Source organism: Xiphophorus maculatus, chromosome 5 (assembly GCF_002775205.1).
Source record: "Xiphophorus maculatus strain JP 163 A chromosome 5, X_maculatus-5.0-male, whole genome shotgun sequence".
Taxonomy (NCBI): domain Eukaryota; kingdom Metazoa; phylum Chordata; class Actinopteri; order Cyprinodontiformes; family Poeciliidae; genus Xiphophorus; species Xiphophorus maculatus.
Genome location: NC_036447.1, coordinates 27,005,046 through 27,027,744, shown reverse-complemented (window position 1 = coordinate 27,027,744; position 22,699 = coordinate 27,005,046). Strand labels below are relative to the sequence as shown.

Below are 22,699 nucleotides of genomic sequence, written 5' to 3'. Positions count from 1 at the left end.
AACAGCCCGTTGTTGAATCAGCATGAGCACAAATGACGACAGATAAACGGTTCTCCTGTAACGGTGAGTTGTTTCTCTGCCATTAGCACATTTAGCATGATATACATGAGATTGATTGACACTGTTAAGACCCGCCTCCTGGCTCTGATTGGTTATTTTTGATGCATTTCAGAAGGCAACAGTAGCTCAGGGAGGAGGTGAATGAGATCGATGTTTTCGCAAACTGTCTCATAACATATCGTCATGATATGGTGACAGTTTTAAAAAAATATGGGGAAAAAAACATATTTTTATGAAAGTTACATAATGCACCTTTAACCAGCAGTTTCTGATCAATTCGTGTAAAAATAATAAAATACACGTGTCCACTTTGGATTATGAAATAAAGTTAATTTGCTCCTTACATATCCAAACCTGTGCAGTTCTGCTCCCTCTCCGCAGTTTTTATACCAAACTGCCGTCTCTATCCGTCTGGTTTTCACTTTGCTGGTGGCAACGAAGCTTAGACGAAAGGGGGGGGGGGGGGGGACTTTTGAAGTAGGCCAGTTTGCAGCGGGTAACGCCGAGTCACTCATGCAAACTTTGGATTCCCGATGAGAGCGCGAGGAACAGGACACCCTGGTTCGTCCTCGGGCGTCAAGAGGCCCAGGAAGGAGGAAGAGGGCGTTTGTGCGAAAACAAGACGGTGGAAGGCAAGACCGAAATGTGACAAAAAGAGAGAACAAAGACGGATGAAACGGCGGTGGGAGAAGAGAGAGGAGCGGCGGTGACCTAAATGAGACGGGTGCAAACAGGTCTCCTGTATGAGAGCTGTTGAAATACTCATAGACCGGCATAAATTAAAGCACTTTAAATCTAAAATGCAGAGCAGCTGCTCCTGCTCAGAGCTCACGCTGCACCCTCCTTTCCACTGACTGTCTCCTCTTTTCCCAGTAAAATGCCACTCAGGCCTAAAAAAAAAAGAGGGTCCGTCCTCACTGACTTTCAGCTCCATGGACTGACAGACGTAGCACGCACAGCTCATTTTCCTAGCCAATGCTAGTTAGTAAACGACAGCCAAAAAGGTATTTTTTATATTTCTAGAGGAAGTCAGAGGCCAAGACATGACGAATGTGTACAAAACAACAAATAGGATCAAAGAACATTTGCTCATGATGAATTTTGTGAGCAGGCTTGACTCAGTAGCTGCATTTCCATTAACCATAGAGTAGAAATTATGAAAATAAATGTGCTTTTTGGATAAAGAAAACATAAAGTTCTAGGATGAGGTGGTTTTGTGTCCCGCAAAGCTGCAACGGAAACGCTTTTCCTCGCATCACACGAGTCGCGTGTTCGACAACCGCATGGCTACGGGGGAATTTTCCTGCCATAATCCAAGAGCAACACATTTTCATTTTGAAAGCAGGACTTCATGTCTCTCTTCTCAAAACTGGTAACACTTGCACTCAAAACGTCTCCTGGCGCTCAGACTTAGTCTCTGCTTGCTTACGAAACAATCTCTGCTTGCTTCTGGAACAAAAATGCACCGTTGCCTGGCAACCTCTCAGCCAATAGAATGAAAGTGTAGTACTGGGTGCGTTTGTGGCTGTGCCTGTGTGCTACTATGGATTGTAGCAGCGTGCGCCACACACTGGATGTAGGGACTTGGTTGGGTGAACAAACTCCTGCCTACAATCAGAATTTCAGAAACTCGTGCCTGATACTGTTAGCGATCAGTAGCACCGTTAGCGGATGTTTAGTGTAACATGGAGCAGGAAGCTCAGGCTGTTGTTTCTCCCTAGGTCCAGTGGGTGGCGCAGGTTGCTACAATCCATAGTAGCACCAGCTGTGGCTCCACCAGAGCTCTCAAAGCGTTGCGCAGTTCATAAACGTTTTGTGTCACTGTAAAATGTTGAATCCATAACTTTCCTGTAAAATCTGCAGTTACAGTAAGTGAGGCAAATGAGAAGCAGACATGATGCTTCGCATTTCTACCTCACATGCTCTTTTGCAATTCTAATTTGTTCGTGGCGTCGTGCAGAAGCAAGGTGCCAACTTGTTCAGAACAAAAGGAGAAATGTAATTTGGGTAAAGCTGTGCACAACTGTGAGCAATATCAGCTGATGATGTTGGTGATGAGCGAGAAACTGCTGGGAGTCGTTCTAGAAAGAATGAGGGGAAAAAATAATATACGGTTGTCGGATTTTGAGAATCAGTCCAACATTTTGGCTTATAGTGACTCAAGCAATGAAATGACGACTATTAGTTTTATTTTAAATTGATAAAGTTCATTTTAACTGACAGAATATAAGCAAATGATGCCAAAAAACAAAAAAAAAACCCCAGCATGGAAACAACTGAGACATGTCCAAAAGGATTCGTAATCTGTTGGAAGGAATGAGAAACTGCTTCTATGACGAACACAAATGACTAAAGTACTAATTGTACTGGAAGTTTAACTAACAGCTTTGAGAATCTAAATCTGTATCAGAGAAATTTAAATTTAAAGCACCGGCCCTGGACACACAGGTCTGGGAAAAATGAAGACACAGCAGCTGCAAATGATCAGTTTCTATAATTTTACTTTTTATAGGTGTATGTTTAAGTAAAATGAAGATTGTTATTTTATTCTGTGAACTACTAACAACATGTCTCTGAAATTCCAAGCAAAAATTGAGTATTTATTTGCAGAAAATTAGAAATGGTTAAAATAATGAAAAAGATGCGTCAAATAATGCAAAGGAAACAAGTCGATATTCATTTAGAAGCAACAACACTAACGTTTAAACTCAGGAAGAGTTAAAATCAATATTTGGTGGAATAACCAGGAGGTTCTCAATGGGGTTCAGTGCAGTGGCCTCTTAAATTTTTTCCAGAGATGTAGATATAAAGATATAGACACAGATGTTCTGTAGATTGAGACCGCTGGTTGTATTTGTTTGGTTTATCGATGTTCTGTTTGACATTCGATCCTCAGTTTGATTTCAGATGCAGAGATTTGTTTGTTTTTTCCTACGCAGACTAGAAGGTCAAAACTAGGCAGGCGCAACAGTTGGAAAGTCACACGTATGTTTCCTCTTTTTTTCCATCAGAAAAGTGCTAGAAAAACACATTTCAATTCAAGACAAATTTCAAGACTTCGATTCTCTCAAGTGGACAAAGAGATTTCAAAGACCTGAATAAACGAACACAGAGGAAAAACTAAATCCCGCGACAATGTGGCGGCGGTCATGATGAAGGGATTTGCTGCGCTTCTCCTCTCATCTCTGGCCGTCAGTAACCAGAGTGCAGCAGGGACTTGAGGCTGTGGCTGGATGACAGGAGGAGGAGGAGGAGGAGGAGTCGAGCAGAATGTTAAACATGTCCTCTAGACCCCGGAGGAAGAGGAACACCAGCCAATATGGAGACCGTTTCCCCCCCAACCACAGCCGCATAAACGGCTCTGGCTGTGTCGTTCTGCGTCACTGGATTCCAGGAGCTGTTAATACTTGTCGCTCTCCGTGCGTCGGCTGCGGCCCGTCAAGCCGTCCGGGGCCCTAATTGCAATTCAGTCGGTGCGTGAAATTTCATTAGGCTAAATGATTTGCGTCACTCAATTAGGTAAGTCTCGTTCGACAACAGTTCAGTCTCCTTTAAGAGGAAAAGAAAAGAAGAAAAAAACCCAGAATGAATAATTCAATTTCTAATAATCGCTTTGTCTTTAGGACAGTTCTACTTGGTTAAAAATAAAGCATGCAAATAATTGATATGCAACTAGAAACTTGCGTTGCTTTTTCATTTATTTTTAGGAATTAACTTAAAGGGTAAAAACACTGGAGCGTTGACAGAGAAAAACTGTAAACAAAAACTACAAGTTAGGATATTATAACGATTAATCCAACTTGTTCTTTTTGGAACAGAAAAGAACAAAAAAAAAAGTTTATTAGGAATGAATCTGGTTGTTTGAGTTGAAAACGTCAAATTATTTTTAGCTAAAAATGCAACACACAATGTGGAGGATGAAACGCCGCAGGTGACCTCGAACACATCATCCCCCACAGTGGGATGGAACATGTTGATGGCAGCGTTTTAAATTAAACGATGCATGGTGATAATAGAACATTATTATATTAGAAAGTAAGATGGAGGGTAATCATCGAAGAAAGTTTGTCGGAGAGCGCAGAACGCCCGAGACGGTGGCAGGACTCCACCGTCCATCGAGACAACATGACGAATTCTGCAGCACCAAAATGAAATAGTTTAGAGCAAATCATGTCATTTGTTGGAATGTCCCAGTCAAAGTACAGAGCTATATTAAGAGGTTTTAGGTGTCCAGAGCTGCTACAGAGATCTGTTTCATAACTCGTTTCTCTTTGTGGTTCTTAAGCTTGAAATGATCATGGATATGCAAACACCCTGTTTGTCTTTTAGAACTTCCTCTGATAGACACTTCGCCTCTATCACAGTTTCTATCTGGTGGATAAATTGCGTTGGATTGCGTTACGTTGGTGAGAGCTGCATTTTTATTCATGGTGTTCCAATATGGTTTTTTCCCCCCTTCTTTTTTTGTAAGAACTGAAATGTTATAAATTTGTAGTTTTGATCAAAACCATTATTTTTGCCCAGAATGTTCAGCAAATATCAACAAAATCATTAAATAATGAAATATTTCAGCCAAGTATAAACTACTCTGAACATCAACAGTGCGTCTTCAGACAGAGGGTTCTTTAGAACCACTGCAACACGGACTGCTGCAGTAGCATCTGCGAGTCTTTGAAGAAAATTAAATCTCCCTCCATGATCAGTGAAGTGTTTTTGAAGCGACTGTGGAATGATCGGCCGATATCTTTGCGTTAGCGTGTCTTGTTTCTGTGCCTCTGCTTATCCGTAGGAACATGTGGCAACAGTGCAGCCTATCAAAAGAGGGAGACAAGCTGCCAGGATCCCACCGACCGCAGGAGCTGTCCGCTTCAGCAGCACCAACAAGCAGCAGCAGCATAAAACGGTCAAAACGAAACGAAACATGTCATTTTCTGCTAATTCTCTAAATAGCAACTTGCTTAAAAGTGACCAACATTAAAAACAGAGTGCAGAAAGCTCCCTAAAAAAAACGTTAAAACCTCAACAAAAAAAACCCAAGTTGTGTTTTTAAGTAAATTAGCTTCAAGATCAGCCCAAACAACAACATGCTATGAATCTGCGTGTAGCTGTGACAGCGTAAAGGTTCGCTGTCGAGTGGCTGTGAAACAGAAGAGCGTGTCAGACGTACAGACCACGGATCGGTGACTTTTACGGCCTCGTACATCTGCTTCGGTTCCCAGCCGTCCGAGCCTCTGACCGCTCAGTCAGGTGTTTTACAATCGCCGCTCCCCGCCTTTCATTAAACATGTCTCCCTTTCCCCTTCCCCGGGAAATTATAATACACAGCAGCCTGCGAGAAAAAAAAAAAAAAAAAAAATCATAACCTCTGATAACAAGGTCACACCTTATTGACCCCCGGTCAGGAGGAAACGTCTTCTGTTAGGAGGTCAGACGTTAGGAGTCGCACAGGCAGCAGGGAAAGGGAAGCTATGGGAGCTGACATGGAAGAGGCCAAAGGGCGCCTGGTTTGTGGAGCGTCCAGCTCGCTTAACGGTCCATGTACAACAATCAACATCGAGGCCCATAAAAAGTAATAATTTGCAATCCGATGCAAACGTCTGGAAAAATCTTTGAGGTTTAGTAGGGTTAGAAATGTGATTGTGAACAATTAAATTTGACCTTTTTCTTTTGAAACACACGTTGTTGTTGTTGTTGTTGTTGTTATTATTATGCTAGCAACATAAAGTTTGTTTTTGACTTTTAACCCCATTTTTCTCTCATTTTCAGTCCAAATACTGACAGAGGAATGTTTTGTCTTCGTTTTTGAGGTTGTTGTTGTTTTGTAAACCTTCAGGCATGTAAAGACTGAACAGAGGTTTTTTTTCTATTTCTGAGAAATCCTCCTTAGATATCCTTCATCCGCTGCAGATAGATGTCTTAAGCCTGAGTTATATTTTGTGCCTTATCATTATATGATGTATTTGATCATATCTGTCAGTGTTAAGCGGCACATTGTTGGGCATCCATTGTTTTATGTAGCTTTTAATGTTCTGAAAATGACCAAAGAACATCTGTTTAACTCCAATACAACTTACGTTACACGTTTAGCACATTTCAGACAAAACCTTAATTGTCAAGTTTTCTCAAAGATTCCTATTAGGATACAGATCTGGACTTTGACTATGCCGTTCTAGCATGTGGGTCAATCAAAACTGCCTGCTGTATCTCTGGTTGTATTTTCAGAGATAACTCTACGCCCCAGTTCAGGCAGAGCTGGGTGAATCGATCCAAAATATTGATAATATAGATACCAAATTGGTATCAGAGCGACACTAACATAAGACCGGTGCTTAAGTTTCAAATTCCCTCTTAAAATGTTATTTTGTTTTTGTGTCGTAGTTTCACAACTCTACCTCAAAAAAATGCTTTTGGATTGTTGGACCACTTTTTTTTTTTTTTTGCACTTTGCTTATTTAGGAAAAATGCAAACAAATTGTGTTATTAAAGTATTTTGTGGGAATCAATAAACTTTTCATTATTTTGTTCAAACGCAAAACAAAAATAATAATAATAAAAAGAAAACACCTCAATGTCAGAAGTTTGATGATTATATCAAACTCAAAAATGTATTGTATCGGTGTCAGTATTGATGCTGGTAGTGATACCGATACTGGGTATTGTCTGATACCAATACTGGGCCCGGTATCGGACTGATCTGTGCCAGGTGTTTTCAGTGTCATGTGCAATGTTCATTTTCCCTTCACACAGAACTCTGTGTTGCTCTCATGCTTCTTTTAAATATTTGCTTCGTCTGTTATGTCTCCACTGTGGCAAACTGAATTATTCTACTTGGCTAAAAAAAAAAAAATTCTTAGCACTTTTTCAGAAACCGCAGATTTGTGGAATGTCAAACTAGTGTTTGTCCTGCCAAAATGCAACATTTACTGCTTGTTTCGTGTGTTGTGTTTTTATGGTCTAAGCCACTGTTTCTAAAATCTGCCATACAAATAAACGCGACTCTAAGACCTTCACACAACAGCTGCATTCTTATGAACATTAAACCACATCCAAGTGCTCTCTATTTACTATTTAGATAACTTCTAAAGGGATTTTAGATTGAACTAGATTTAACTTAGAGCTGTCAGAGTTCAGTGGACCGCATCAGTATGCTTCTCAGATTTGTATGTGCAAAAGAATTAAGAAAAAAAAAGATCTTCCTTTCAATTCGTGCTGGTTTGTCAATTAAGTTCCTGACGAAATATTCCGAAAGTTGTGGCTGTAAAATGGCCAAATGTGATTTTTTTTTTCTTCTTTTGGAAAGCAGGCTCGGTTTGACCTGAACGTCTGTATTTATTTGTTTATCTGTTGAGGGGAAGGTGGGGGCGCTTGTTTTTGCGTACAGCGCTGCTGCCGCCGCCGCCGCCGCTGCGCGCCGAACATCTTCCTCGCTTTCTCTCCGCTTCTTCCTCGCTCTGTGGCGCTGTAGATTTTTTTTCATCCCCTGCTTCTAACCATAATCCGCCCCCTTCTCCTCACCCTCTTCCTCCTCCTCCTCTCTTTTCTCCACTTCTATCTCAGCTCTCCGAAGAAGAGAAAGCAGGAAACCAAGGATTGATGTGTTGCTCTACTTGATCCCCCCCCCTCTCTCTCTCTCTCTCTCTCTCTCTCTCTCTCTCTCTCTCTCTCTCTCTCTCTCTCTCTCTCTCTCTCTCTCTCTCCTTCCGTCTCTCGCGCGCACACAAACGCGTCGCGCCACGCCAGCTCTTCCAAACCGGGGAAGAAGAAGAAGAAAAAAACGCGTTTTCGATAATGTTTCATCATTTTTACGGGATGACAGTTAGTGGCCGTCTCTGTGTCCGCTCGCTATTCTCCGGCTGGCCGTAACAGACAGCGCTGGGACTCGTTGTTTTCATGCGGGAAGAAGAGGCTCCGGGGCGCCGGGAAAGCTTCGCTCATCTCCACCGTGTTCTTCTCCAGCCGCGAGCGGCTGCATGACCGGTGATGCTCGGCCTCTCCGCCTGGATGCGCCCCTCTGTAACCGGTGTACCGTCGCTGCCGCTGCCCCGATCCCCTGACAGCAGGTTTCCGCTGTTGCCGGAGAAAGGTCTAGGGACCACATATGGAAACTGGGGATCGTAATTTCAGAACTAAACAGGCTGTTGTCAGATTTTTTTTCTTCTCCAAACTGTATTTTTCTTCTCTTTCGTTTATCTATCCTTTTTCTCTTTTCCTTCCTTTTTTTAGAGAGAGAGGGGCATCTCTTCCTTGTTTTTGTGCTCCATCATCTCTTAAGGAATGGGTTCCATGGCAGTCGTGTTACTTGCTGATATTTTGCGTTATTTTTTCGTTTTGCCCTTGTTGTTTGATTAATGTTTGATTCGGCTACTTTGAATTTCTTTTAAGACATCTAGTGCTCATTTCCTCATACATCCCTGGCCCTGCCTGTCTGTCTTGCCTGCCTTCCATCGTCCCTCTTTCCCCATAATGTGTTATGTTACAGCTGGGTTATCCAAATCATGCTCGACATAAATCTATACAGTTTGCTTATCCTTTTGATCACACCAAATTAGTCTTGTGTCATTCTCCATTTGTGATCTCTGCTTCTGTTTCTTTCGGAGTTTGGGGGGGGGGTTAATTTTGAAGGAAACCAGGCCGCCAACTGTGTTTGTCTTAACCACGCTCCACCGCCACTCCCCCCTTAATCCCTTTTCGGTATCAATTAATTCAAACTGTGCGCGTCTGGGTGCTCATGCGTGTACAGGTGTGTGCATGAAAGTTTGGGTCTGTAAGAAAGTCGGCGTACGCTGCGTGAGATCGTCTTCTCGTGCCACGTACGTTATTCCATTACCACACCATTAAAACTGTGAGGACTGTAATGTATCTGATGCCTTCAGTTAGCTCAGAAAGCCAAAATTAGGTCTGAAGCAGCCAAAGTCCTCCATCCCCCCCTCATTATCTTGGCCTTTTTCAGAGTTTGACATTCAGAGGCCTTCAAACTCAACAAAGTAGGCCCCGATCCCAGACCAGGTCTCTTGTGGAATCTGCTGAAACTCGTGTTTTTAGGTCAGCCTTTTTTTATTTCCGGAGTAGGGCAACTTACTGCCATCAGAAGTTCAGAATTTAGAGAACTTTACCTCTTAAGGCTGTTGCTGTCATTGCCAAAGGGTGTTTGACCCCCTTTTTGTCGGGTCAAACAGCTGGAAATCCACCCGAAACCTTAAACGTCTTCCGAATTTTTTATTTTGTTTTTCGTCTTTGTGCCGGTCCCCCCCCAAAAACCAACCATACGATTTCCCCCGAGCTCCCCTAACTCCCCCACCCCCCCAGCCGTCCCCCGCTACCGTCGTCCGCCCGACGCAGCCCACCCCCCGCTTTCCGAGCTGGCGTGGCGACGCAAACTCACAAATATTTACTTCCTGTACATCAAAAGGAAAGGGGGCTCCCCTTTCGTGGAATGTGGCAACATGGGTGTGTTTGACCGCGGAGTTCAGATGCTGCTGACCACAGTGGGCGCCTTTGCTGCCTTCAGCCTCATGACCATCGCTGTGGGGACGGACTACTGGCTGTACTCGCGCGGCGTCTGCAAGATCAAGAGCACCAACGAGAACGAGACGAGCAAGAAGAACGAGGAGGTTATGACGCACTCGGGCCTCTGGAGGACGTGCTGCCTAGAAGGTGAGTCAAAAACTTAAAGGTAGCCATGTATGCGTACACAGGGATATATGTAACCTCTATAGACACACATGTACAGACCTGCCAACAATGCCGCCGTGAGCAGATCAGTCCCTTCATGTCCACACTCATTTTCACATGGTCCTGCATTTGCACCTACATGCCTACACAGAAAATCACAAACCCACACTCTTCTCTATGTACTCTGCAATAATTTTCTGCAATATCTATCTATCTATCTATCTATCTATCTATCTATCTATCTATCTATCTATCTATCTATCTATCTATCTATCTATCTATCTATCTATCTATCTATCTATCTATCTATCTATCTATCTATCTATCTATCTATCTATCTATCTATCTATCTATCTATCTATCTATCTATCTATCTATCTATCATCAATATTCAAATAAGGTGTACGGTACACTCACATCTCCTTCATAAACCCATAAGTGGTACAAATTTCATGTTCTCTGCAGAAGTCAAGGACAATATAATGTTTTAGCTGACAAATGGACTCTTGATTTAGGTCTTAGAAAGGATGTTTGGTAACCTTGTTTTTTCTGGCATAGTGGAATTGGTTGCCTTGCAGCGTCAGCGCATATTTGCCCTACACAGGGCAGTTGTTTGCCTAACTGACTATTACATTGAAGGGACGGTGTACTGAATTTGGTTCGGGCAACAGAGTGGTGATGTAAGGATCATTAAGTAATCAGGAAAGGATACAGGTTGGATAGCGGAGCAACAGTCAGAACAACAGTTGCCTCGCAACAAGAAGGTGCTAGGTTTGGATACGAGTCCAACACAACGTTTTAGAAGAAGATTTATCATTGTTTAATGTCCGACGTCACCGGAGCTGAAGAAAAGCGAAATTCTGGCATTTTAAATGTTGGGGCTCACAAAGTTTGGATTGGCTGCTGCTTCCAATAGCCAGCCCGTGAAAGGTTAGCACCAGTCCTTCGGGTCAGGTTTGGTCAGTGGACACACATGAACCTGCTGCTCTATGCTCTAGCACTAGTCCCTAGCGCTGGAACCATTTCGGTGAAAAAACCCCCAACTATTGATGAATGAAACCCACAATCCTAATTTCAGCAATCTGGAGATAAATCAGCTGTGAACCAGCAGTTATTTGGTTATGACAGTTTAAAGGGCCACTGGAGACCCAATTATATATATATATATATATATATATATATATATATATATATATATATATATATATATATATATATAATATTTTTATATATATATATTTCTTTTTTTTTTTCCAAAAACATCTGACCTTCTGTAAGGGTTACATTCACACCAGCCCTGCTTAGTCCGCTTTAATCATCCTCTAGTTAGGAAGAGGGCTATCGCGCAGGGCATTCTGGGGAAAATACAACCAAAACAAATTTGTGAGTATAGTACTAGCTGGAGAAATGGTTCGTCATCTTTGGCTAAAGAAAAGTGAAATCCTACAACCGCTAAAATCTGAGGCTTCTCCATTTCTGCTGACGTTTTATGAATAAGGAAGTTGCGCTTGTACCTTCTTCTAAGGTCTTTCTGTGGTTTTCTTCAGTGGTTTTTGGTGCATCGCCGCCACAGGCGAGGGGGGTGAACTGGTTCTTCAGATGGTCTGAATTGTTTGGCATAGTGCTGCGTGAAAGAGAACCGCACCAGCTGAAAATGTAACAGATGTTGCAATTATGGTCCCCTGTCGAACCGAGTCTACCTGACTATCAGGTGTGAAGACACAGTAAGGTTCAAAACTCAGGCAAAGGTAAAGGGTGCACCTGCTACCATTCTGGACACCTGAGATAGACATAAATGAGATAGACTGTGGCATAAGTTTGGCCGATTGTTCAGACATATGTTCAGTTAAGTTAGGAAAAAAAGAGAGCTCAAAGCATATGTGTCTTGCAGTGTGAGTTTGTTTGTGATTATACAATAGGGAAGCTGTGAAATGTCTCCTTAAGTGTGAAACAGATTTGACACAGTACATCGGCACACACACACACATACGCACACACACACACACACACACAGACTAGTCCTCTTCTATCTATCATCAGACTGAATCAGAACATACCAGGCCCCACATTCACCTGATTCACAAGACAAAGCCATGGGCTGATGACATAGATTTGTGGGATTTCTCTTCTCATGATTCATTTGGTCCTTTGTGTCTGTGGGAGATTTCCACAGGAATAGCTTTTGACTTTATTTTTGAATGAGGGTTTAAAATAGAGGGAAACCACCTTGCGTGTGGCGTATGTCATTGCTCATCTAGTGACATTTTCGGAGCTTTAATTGTGAATACTCATAAACCTGCTTGCTTATTGAAATACAATTCTGTTAGTGTTTTAAAAGTCAGTCAGAACTTTTGAATAAGATAACATTTAAATCTATACTTTTCCCAGTTAAGGCTTTATTTTATGACACTTTATAGAAGATGAGAATTCCTGTATTTACGTAATACAACTCTATTGTATGCAACGTATTAATATAATTTTTTTTTTTTGAATTCAATTTAATTACACTGATTTCCCAGATTGCTACATTAGTGACAATAAACTGCGTTAAAACTGTCTGAATGTTTTTAGGAATAGAAACCAACAAATTTTACTCGAGCCATACGACACCATGTTTATGTCCTCAGAAACATATACTCTAGTATGAAATGATGAACTATGCTAAACCACATCAAACACATCAACACGTTTTCTTCAAGAGACACTCTTATTTTCTTTGCAACGTGCCTTTACTTTGCACATTCTCGGCACACTCGGTGTTCTTGGCACCAGAGATTCGAAACGATTAAGAGCAGAGATTTTGAAAGATGTCCAGCTCGAACGCCTCGCCTCGCCATCGGAGCTACAGTTGCCATACAAACTGTGCGCCGAGGAGAGAGGAGCGAGAAGGAGAAGGGGACAATTGCGAGGTGCTAAGAAAGACAGGAAAAGAAAAAAAAAAGAGAGAGAAAAAAAACTAAGCAGCTCTGGTTTGCTGTCACACGCCCTCAGGCATCTTATGCTATCTTTAACACGCAGGCCCACGTTCTATCTAACCTATCTCACTGCACCTTTTAACGTAATACATCGCAGCATCGCTCCAATTTCCGCTTAATGCCGGGGACACGATGTACACAATGTGCAGATGCTGGTGAGAAGCTGTTTTAAGTTTTTGCTCCCGTCGTTACCTGTTGGCGCTGCAAAACTGGAAATATCGCCATTGACTCTGACATCTTGTTTTGCTTTGTTTTTTATGTGAAATTACATCGTTTTTATGCTTCAACTTGAATACAGATGTAAAAAATGAAGTTCTGTCATAATATTAAAACGATCCCCCACCCATTACAGCTCTGACATTAGTTTTTTTATTCCAGCCAACTCGTCCGGTAATTTCCCTGTCCTTACTGCCGAGTCTCATTATCTAAAGCCGCAGCTAGTGATATTCTAGGATTGTGCGATAACTAATTGCAGGGAATCAGATAACAAAAATAATCCCTTGGTTTAAAGAAAAAAAGAAAGAAAAACGATGCAGACTGTCAGGTTATCTAAAGCTCCAGTAAGAGTTTCAGTGGCTGGGGAGAACAAACGATCGGTAATCTGGTGATTGAAGTAATCCTGTTTAGAGAAAAATAAATCCACACGATCTCCTTCACCAAGACTTTGTCAGGAAGCTGTAATAGGTTGAAGGCCACTGTAGTAGGTAGAAACACAAATTATAATAACTGGAAATAATCGCGCTACAGTGCATCAAACACAAAGTTATCATTTTGACTACATTTTAATCCATTTTGGACAATTCCTGTTATCCCTAGAACCTTTTGTAGCTTTTTCTTTTAATGTTAAAGTGTTGTTATTTTATGTACCCACCTCTATCAAAATTTTAAACAGATTTAAGTTACTGAGGTGTGCAGTAACTTTGCTGCTGTTTTTTGATCTGGTGTGTATGTAGTCTACAGCTTTTTACATGACTTGTATGTGTATTTATTGTATATTTGGGCAGCTGCTGCTATGCCTCCTTGAGTTCATGACAACTTTCCTCCAGGGGATAATAAAGTATATTCTATTCTGTTTTATTATCGGTGAGGCGATGAGTTGACAGGGCTGGTTGAGTGAGGACGCACAGAATGTGGTTTGCTTACAGAGCAGCTGGAAGCTAGGTAGCATGCCTGTTAGCATGTATGCTTTGAGCCGCCCAGGTTGACAATAGACCACTAATTGTTTTCTGTTAATGTTCAAGACTTAAATTCCAGAAGGAAATTTCTTTCCACTGGACATGCATTACATACGTCTTCACATAAAGGATTGCTGCGGTTCGTGTTTTTAACTAGCTCCATAGCAACAAGCCTGAATCCAGGTGGACATGCTACCTGCATGTTGCTCCTGTCCTTCATTGTGTGTGAGACGTCATCAAGCCTGATGTGAAACATTGGCATTGGTTGAAGTTGAAACTCAGTTGCGATAGACGTTACCAGCACCGTTTGGCTAGTTCAGATGTTGGTTACCAAGGAGACTGAATACAGGCTGGTGGGAAGACATTACTGCTGTGGGTGACTGGCTGGTTGTTCAAATGACCTATGACAGAAAAAAAATGTTTTTAGTTTTGGTTCATTTAAGGAATTGAAAAATAGTTTTTCAGTAACTTATCTGGGAAAATTATCCATTTTCAATGACTGACTGATTACCTTCATTTACTTTCTGTTCGTAAAAAAAAGAAAAAAAATCTACTCAGGGTGGAAAATTATAATTTTTTAAACTTTATGCTGGCAGGTGTTATTTTCTTTTTGTCATACAGTGATATTTTCTTATTATCAAACATTATCAAACACCCAAAACCTTTGTATGTTGATCATTTATTGCCACAGGTCATGTTGCACAACATGTGGAATTTTACATAATTGTGATAATTGCAAAAATTCTCCTTTAATTGATATGTTTTCTGTTTATTCCACAATTAATCTAAAAAAAAAGATCCTTTAGCTTGTGCTGATACAGCGCATAGAGCATGACATTAACTTTATAACAGCTCATTGGAAGAACAAATGTGAAATGTAAATTAACCTCGTAAAATGCATCATTTTGTAAAATAACCACACGGATATCTCCAATTACCCTAAGCTTCAGAATGAGCAAAGTTCAAACTCTAAAAATAAGCAACACGCTGTTTGTGGCGTTTTTACGGAGAAAAGCCGGGTGAGGACATAAAAAGCCGTCGTTCCTCCTGCACAGGGAGGCGTGCGGCAGCATCAAGCGGCGCTCTGTGGGCGATCTGCTGTTGATACTGTAATAGAAGTGACTGACAAGCCAAGGCAGCTGTCAAACTCAGTCGTCAATATGGCCCAACCGCAGAGTTTCTTCACATGTTTCTCAATAAACAAACGACTGACTTTTAGATTATTTTTAACTTTTCGGCTTTGCCACAACAGTAAAGACGGCGAAGGCTCGAATTCAAAGAAAGCCAACTTGACGACAGCAGGAAACCTCTTCCGTCCTCTTTTAACTCAAGACTTTATCATTTAGTGCCTGTCATAAGAAATGATTATAAGAAAACATACATTTTTATTTGTGAACTACTTTTCAGTTCACATTGGAAACATTGGAGATCCAACTTATAAAAAATATAGTTCATTTGTTACATGTAGACAAATTAAGTTTGTCAAATTGACTTTATGTTTGACAAACATGATAACTTAATAATCTTAATACATTTACTTGGATAAACTTAGTTTACTTTGTTAACTGTTTTTTTTTTTTTAAAGTTGAATCATCTGTTTTGTTGTCTTTTTTCAGTGTACAAACATTAAAATCAGGTTTTCGAGGTCATGCAACACCTCACACATTAAATATTTGTTGGTTTTATTAAGTTTATTTTCTGAACAGAGAAGGTTTCTCTTCATCCAGGACACTTTTTCTGTTTTACTTTACTTAATTTTAACACATTTTTACCAGCTTGTCAAAATGTACCTGTCATTGTTCTACTTGTGACAAATCGAACTTCAGAGAAAATCTCGCTTCAGACCTAAAACCTCAGAGAAAACACAACAGACGACTGAAACACAACAAAGAAATGAATGAATGTCTTCCTTCATGCACAGATTCTAATAATCTGTTAGACCGCCTCTTGTTTTTGGCTCATATCTGCCCTAAAAAAATTTAAAACATTTATGCTTCCTATACATTTATTTCCATAAAAATCCCAGCTCTCACCTGACAGACCTCATATCGGACCGATCCCGCGTTAGAACAGCTACGCAGTCGGCTCCACTCGGATTCGCCCGGCTCGCCTGTCATGCTGGACGAATGGCTCCATGTTGGTGGTCCAGCTATTGAGGCTGGCTCCGGATTCTCAGTCTGTCGTGGGCTTTCCGTGATGGATCTTGCCCCGGGACGATCTCTCGTCCAAAGGCACAGACCGGATCGGCCCCGGGGAGCCGGGCCTTGACAGGTGGAACTCAGCAGGCTCTAAAAGCTGCCATTAATCTCCGTGACGGCAGCGTTGAGAGCGAAGTGAGGTGTGTTTGACAGAATATATGTTTCGGGGAAAGGAGCTGGTGTACCAGATAGAACTGAAGATACACGTTCAAACTGGCTTTTCAGCAGCAGCTTCCAACAGAGGGGTTTTATTATCTTTGTATAGAATCCTGAATCGTTACCCAAAGACTAACTTTTATTATCCGGCAAAGATGGAAGCTCGTGCATGTCAGTCATTCGGTCAGGTTTTTGGAATGTTAATGATCAATTTGGAAACAACTGACATAATTTGAAAACAGACTAAGATAAGATGTGGAGTCTAGTCCAGTTTAGAGAAACATTCTGCAGCCTCAGTGCCACTTCTACATCAGTGCCACTGCTAACAACCCCAGCAGTGTCGAAATGGTAACTTAAATCCATCTAATAAGACACCATGCAGATGCTCAGTCTGGTCTGATGATGATTCACTGACCTCAGCATGTCGGACGGTCAAAACCGAAAGTGAAACTGACAGCATGACCTACTTTCTGATTAATTTGGCCTATAATTACATGACCAAAAACATTTCATTTTCAGAGGGTCAGTTGAATCTTAACTATGAAAAGACCGTGACCTCACTGCTGAAGTACGTACCAATACTGATTTCCACACCCTGGATCAAAACATATGTTCACCATTTAAACCGAGAGCTCATAAAAATCAAATATTTGAAGGATGTGAAACGGATTTGATTTTCCAAAGAAATCTGCTTCGTTTCATCACATGTAGTCTTGACTGTGACGCATCTCTCAACGTGGCAAAACATACATGGCAATGCAGGCAGACGGGTTTGACAGCAGCTGAAGTTTTCAGGCTTCGCCTTTCATTTTTTGCCTCATAAATTCAAATAAACGTAACATAAAGGTTGACTCTTATATGGAGGCACTTTAAATGAGTCAAACCATTAAAAATAAAATCTTGAAATCTTGTGATGCTAACGGGACATAATTACACAGATATTCAGATAATCTCTTCAATAATAGGTAGTATTATCAGGTTGTGGGACCAGGTTAGACCTTTTCTTTCACATAAAGGTTTAAAATATGCCATGAATTTTTAAGCATTAATTTTTGTGATCATTTCAAGTATTTACTCTTAACTTTTAATGTTTTGGCTGTTTTTTTTTTTGTTTTTACTAAACTCACACTTAAAAACACCAACCTTTTCACCTGGACCTCCTGCTTACCAAATTACTAGAGTTGCTCCCGGTTTCTGTCTGTAGCATTTGTCCTCTTTCACGGCGGTGGCGGCCACATGACACAGTGTAACTATGGCGATGCAGCAGTCTGTTGACAGCACAAGGCCGCCTGTCAAACGGACACCACGGTGTCTCAATCAAAGGGATTGTTTACGAGTGTGCACACACACCACCTGGGACTGACAAACACTTTGCTGTGCTCCGTGGGAGGGGATGTCAGTCACACACACACACACAGGACATGTTTACATGCAGCATTAAAACATGCAGAAGAGACACAGAAACATGTCTGACAAACTAAGCTAAAGAAAAAAATTTGTTTTTTGTTTGTTTTCATCTTTCCGTATTTTATTATTTAAAAGAAATATCCCAGATTATGACAATTTCTTCATTTTTAAATTTCTAGTGTAATCACTTCATTAAAAAAAAGAACAATTTTGAATTAATTCTTTATAAAAGGAACTTATTTTGTGGAATTGTAATATAATAACCCATATTTACAAGTACGGTAATACTATTGTGTAAAATCGACTGTTTTGAGCTGTGCCTCATGTTATGATGTTATTCTTTTATCGAAAACACACCTGTTGTTTTGCTGTGATACCTTCATGTATGTTGGAGAAATCTTTGAATCTCCATGGCAACCTTTCAGCCGTACAAACCGCCTGGGTGGACCTAGCCCCGTCTACGAGCTACAGTTTCCAAACTTCTGCTTTACAGCGCGCCCCTCACTGGCGACTCCCCCACTCAGCTCCTTCAGACTAGCCAGCAGCAATCAGCAAACACCTGGTGGAGCTGAGCATCTGATGAGTTCATTATAGGAGCTACTTCCCAGTGAAACGATGGTAAGAACATTGTTAAAGGGTTAATAGAGGAGCCATGTTGTGATGACTTCCTGAAGGCGGAGTTTCAGAAAGAGCAGCAGTTTTTAAAGAGACAGAGACCCAACTTCAAGGCATTAAATTATGAAGTCCAATTTCCTCTAAGTCATATTTGACAAGCATAGCATTTTTATGACAACTGAAAGTAACTTAGTTACTTGATTGTGATATAAAACGTGCCTGGAAAATACATAATGCTGCCCCTTTAAAACAAAGGAGAACGAGAGTGTTTTGTTGAATTTAACAAAACACTGTAATATTGCTATTACAGTTACTGGTGTTTTGGCTAGTTTGCTTCTTTGAAAACTAATTTGTTGAGTAAATCAAATTTTTTAAATATGTTTTCTGTACGACCAAAAGCGTTCTGTGTTAACCCGTAAGAATGACATAAGAAGCTGCACAGGTGCATCTGCTCTGTTGCTGCTTGCTCTGCTGCAGATGCTCAGGTGTTTAGCCAACAGGGTCATGCAACAGGACAGAGCTGTTAGCTATTAGCTGTTAGCAGTGAGAACAGAAGCAACAGTGTGCCAGAGCACTGCGGTTGGTATAATGTGCAGCCCAGCACACACACCAAGGAGAAAGTCCAAAGTGAAATGCTGAGTGAGATGCTGCATATCTGAGTTTCAAAAGTGAAAAGTTTTGATGTAAACTTTGTTTTTGTTGTTTGTAATCTGCATTTTATGGGTTAGCCGTGCTGAACGCGCTCTACTTTATTCAGTGTGGAAAAGATAAAAATAATAACTAGCATCGCCTTGGAAGAAGCACCAGTTGGTGGTCGTTTTTTTATTACCAGTTTTTGGTTGAAAATTTAGCTGTTGAGTAAGTAGGAAGTCACAAATAGGCCAAGTGAGAAACTGGAGCAGCAGCTCCCTACCGGGGGTTTGAGGCCACAAGATGATTATATCAATGTTAGAAGTAAGAGAACTTATCTTAATTATAAAAGCGTTATACTGTTCTGCTGTTTTCCTTTTTTTTATTCTATGAATGAAGTGTTAGCAGGACTTGTTCCTCAGGTTGTTTTTACAGCCATATGCAAAGCAGAAATTAGTTTTACATCCTAAAGCCTGCTGGGTTAAAAATATCCCAATTTAGGTTTCATTACGACCCATTCCTGGGTCAAATATGGGTCAGTCCAAACCCGGTTGGAGACTAATGTCTGACATCGAGGCTCTCAAAATGTGGATTGAAGAAGATAATTCATAACTTGGATTGATAAGCAAGTAATAACAGGTGTAAGATGAATAATCCCTGTTTTTAGTTAATTCTTTAATATACTGGACCAGGCTAAAAATAGTTGGAATAATATGAGAATGAAGTCATTAAGATATAAAAGACGTCCAAGAATTAAGTCAAAATGTTATGAGAATAAAGTTGTGGTGTTGTGAGACTAAAGTACAAATAATATGTGGGGGAAAAGTCGTAATAATATGAGAATAAAGGCTGAACATTAAGAGGGTAAAGTCGTACGACAGTAAGTCAAAATAATATGAGTAAAATTGTAATGTTACGAAGATAAAGTCAAAATAATAGGTGGAAAAAAGTCGTAACGAACATAAACTCATAAAATAATACATGAAAAAGTTGTAATAATATGAGAACGAAGTTATAATATTACAAGAATAAATTGACAATAATTTGAGATTGAAGCCAAACGACAAAGTAGTCGCAATGTTAGGAGAAAAATGTCGTAGTAAAAAATAATAAGAGGAAAAAAGAAGTATAATATGAGAACAAACATTATGACTTTCTTCTGGTAATATTGTGTCTTTATTCTGATAATATAATGACTATTAATACTTCGTCATACTAATAAGACTTTGACTAACAAACAGCTGAATTTGTTAACTCATTTCATTAGGTTGATGCAGCTAATTGATCTAATCTTTCAGTTTCAAATTTGGATCCAAAAGTTAAAAAAAAACAACAAAAAAATAAAAAATCAAGTGTGCCTTTATTTTGTAATCCCTCCGAACTGACGCTTGCATCTTCAGCAGCTGGTAAACACACAGGATTCAATTTGTTGTCAACGTCAAGACAAAGATCATTTCTATTCTACATTAAGACTAAAAGGGCCTGACAATTACTGGGAAATCATTTGAAACACTGATCCTAAAAATTGCCAATAATAATAATAATAATATTGATTGCGGTTCTCTCTCCTTTTCAGGACACTTTTTGTTTTATTACAATTCTATAATTTACAGCTTTAGCATCGCAGTCAATTGTCCGAATTGACGCCTGAAATATGAAATGCAACCAAATATTGCATCCGAGTCGGCTCAGCTCAGACAAATATGGTGCTACCGCGCGGCTGAGACTTTAAAGAACAAATCTTGTTTTTTTGACATGAAGCCAGTTCAGACAGGTGTGATGGGACCGTGTGTGAGCTCTTATCAGAAGGAGAGCAGCTGCATTTCTTGCAGCTTTATCAACACCATCATGCAGAGATTTACAATAATCCAAGCGAAATATAAAAAAAAGACAATGGCTACTTTTTTCCCCCAAACTCTTTTGAGGAGCTTTAGGCTGATCTGTCAAATTTAAAGACAGGTAACGCCGAAGTTTCTCTCAAATGAGTTTAATAATTTCATGAGCCAATAATGACAGCGTGTCGAAGCGGCGGAAGAGAGATCAGACTGTTTAAATTTCATTTTGGCTCATGTTCACGTCCAGGACATTTCTGTAAATCCCTGAACATTTCTTGAAGGCTTGAAGAGAACTGCGAACGTTGAAACATTTCTCCAATGTTTGGATAAAACAAACCAGAGCGGAAACTCTGCATTTGGGTTAAACAAGCAGCTGCGGTGGGTAAAAGTACATCAAATGAAAGAGACGGGAATTGCATAATAGTGTGGGAGTTTTATGCACAACATGTTGCCTGAAATCCTCTACTGTTCTCAGCTTTATTGGAAGGTTGTAAAAAAAAAAAAGAAAGAAAAAAAGAAAGAAAGGACAATTTGTGGGTTTTTTTTTTGTTTTAGCACAAATGAACAATTTAGAGATAACCGTAATCCTAATCCGGTCTACAGAAACTGTTCCTCCAGTCTCTTGTGTTGCTTTCCATATTTTCACCTGTGTGACATTTTATCCTGATTTACCCGTTATGGTTCATCCAGATCCCCTTTTCTTTCCCCTCTTTTTTTGTCTTGCACCTTTAGGGTGGGTATTTATCATATAGTTTATTATTTATCTTTAAAAATATAAATTAGAAGGTTTTTAATTCATTGTTGTCTCAATCATTTCAATTAATTATCTTAAATAAAAAACAAAACTAACTATTCAAAATTTCATTTTTACCATTTCCTCCACAATTTTTCCACAAGAGCGCCAATAAATTTCAGTAAATTCAAAAGTACATTTAAATAAATCTCACTTCTTTAAGTTAGTGTCATCCTGAAGACGCCTGCTTCAAATGGGGAAATGAATGGAAACAGTCACACACTTACTGTACCTAAAAACGTTTTTAGCCCAGTTTTTATCACAATATTACCACAAAATATCGCGATAACATTTTTTTAAGTCCATATCGCTCACCGCTACTTGCACCGATCCACTTTTTCCACTTCTGATACCGATACCGATGTCTGAGGTTTAGTATCGGCCGATACCGGAAAACAGCTGAGTTAACTTAAACTGTTTCTTTTTTAAAAACGCAGCCTTAAATGTTCTGAATTCTAAATTTATTTGATAACTCATACTTAAACACATAAATAGCTTCACCAGCGCGGTCAAACATGTAAAAGCAACACAACTTTAATTTGCTCAGTCAGTGTAATTATAAGTTCAACAGCCAACGTGAAATAAATAACAAACTGAAACTGACAGAAAACAATATGTTGACTTCTTTGGTCAAATGTAAAAAATAAACGGCAAAGGTTTCAGAAAGTGCAACTAGAAATAGTAAATATAATATACAAGAATAAAACATGACATTACTCAGAGCACAAAGAGTTAGACTGAACAGATCTGGAATTTTTTTCAATATTGGGATCGATACAGATATTGGTTCCTTAACCCATAAAGCAAAATGGAATAGACTGTCAATCAACTGTAAAAAAGGACAAGATTCCCATGCAAATTGCCTGAGAAATCCCCTGTGGTGGCTATAGCTACAACCAAAACTGTGAAGGCTTTAAATTGTTCCACCGTGTTGTTGCCCTACTTCTCCTCCTGCCTCCATATGAACAAATCGTATCCGAAGCGCCTCAGGTTGCTGCTGGAGTCCTCTGCATGGCTACCTGCCCAAACCCGCGCGCCGCAGTGCGAGCCTCGCGACGTTCCACTTTGTCTTTTTCTTTGAGTTCCCCACGTTCCCCGTAAAGCGTGAGGCGCTCTGTGTGATGCGACGTGTGCCGGTACGGTGGAGTCCTGCTCAGAATCGATGAAGGACTCGCTGCTGTGC

General features: G+C 40.3%; 1 protein-coding gene across 1 annotated transcript in view; it reads left to right on the top strand.

Moving 5' to 3' along the window:
- The first annotated feature begins 9,270 nt into the window (after positions 1-9,270).
- LOC102220985 (voltage-dependent calcium channel gamma-2 subunit-like) overlaps positions 9,271-22,699 on the top strand; it is a 65,554-nt gene continuing 52,125 nt past the window's right edge. The window contains exon 1 of the mRNA XM_023333076.1: positions 9,271-9,714. Coding sequence (XP_023188844.1) covers positions 9,504-9,714 — 211 coding nt within the window. The 5' untranslated portion in view covers positions 9,271-9,503. The remainder of the gene's footprint in view (positions 9,715-22,699) is intronic.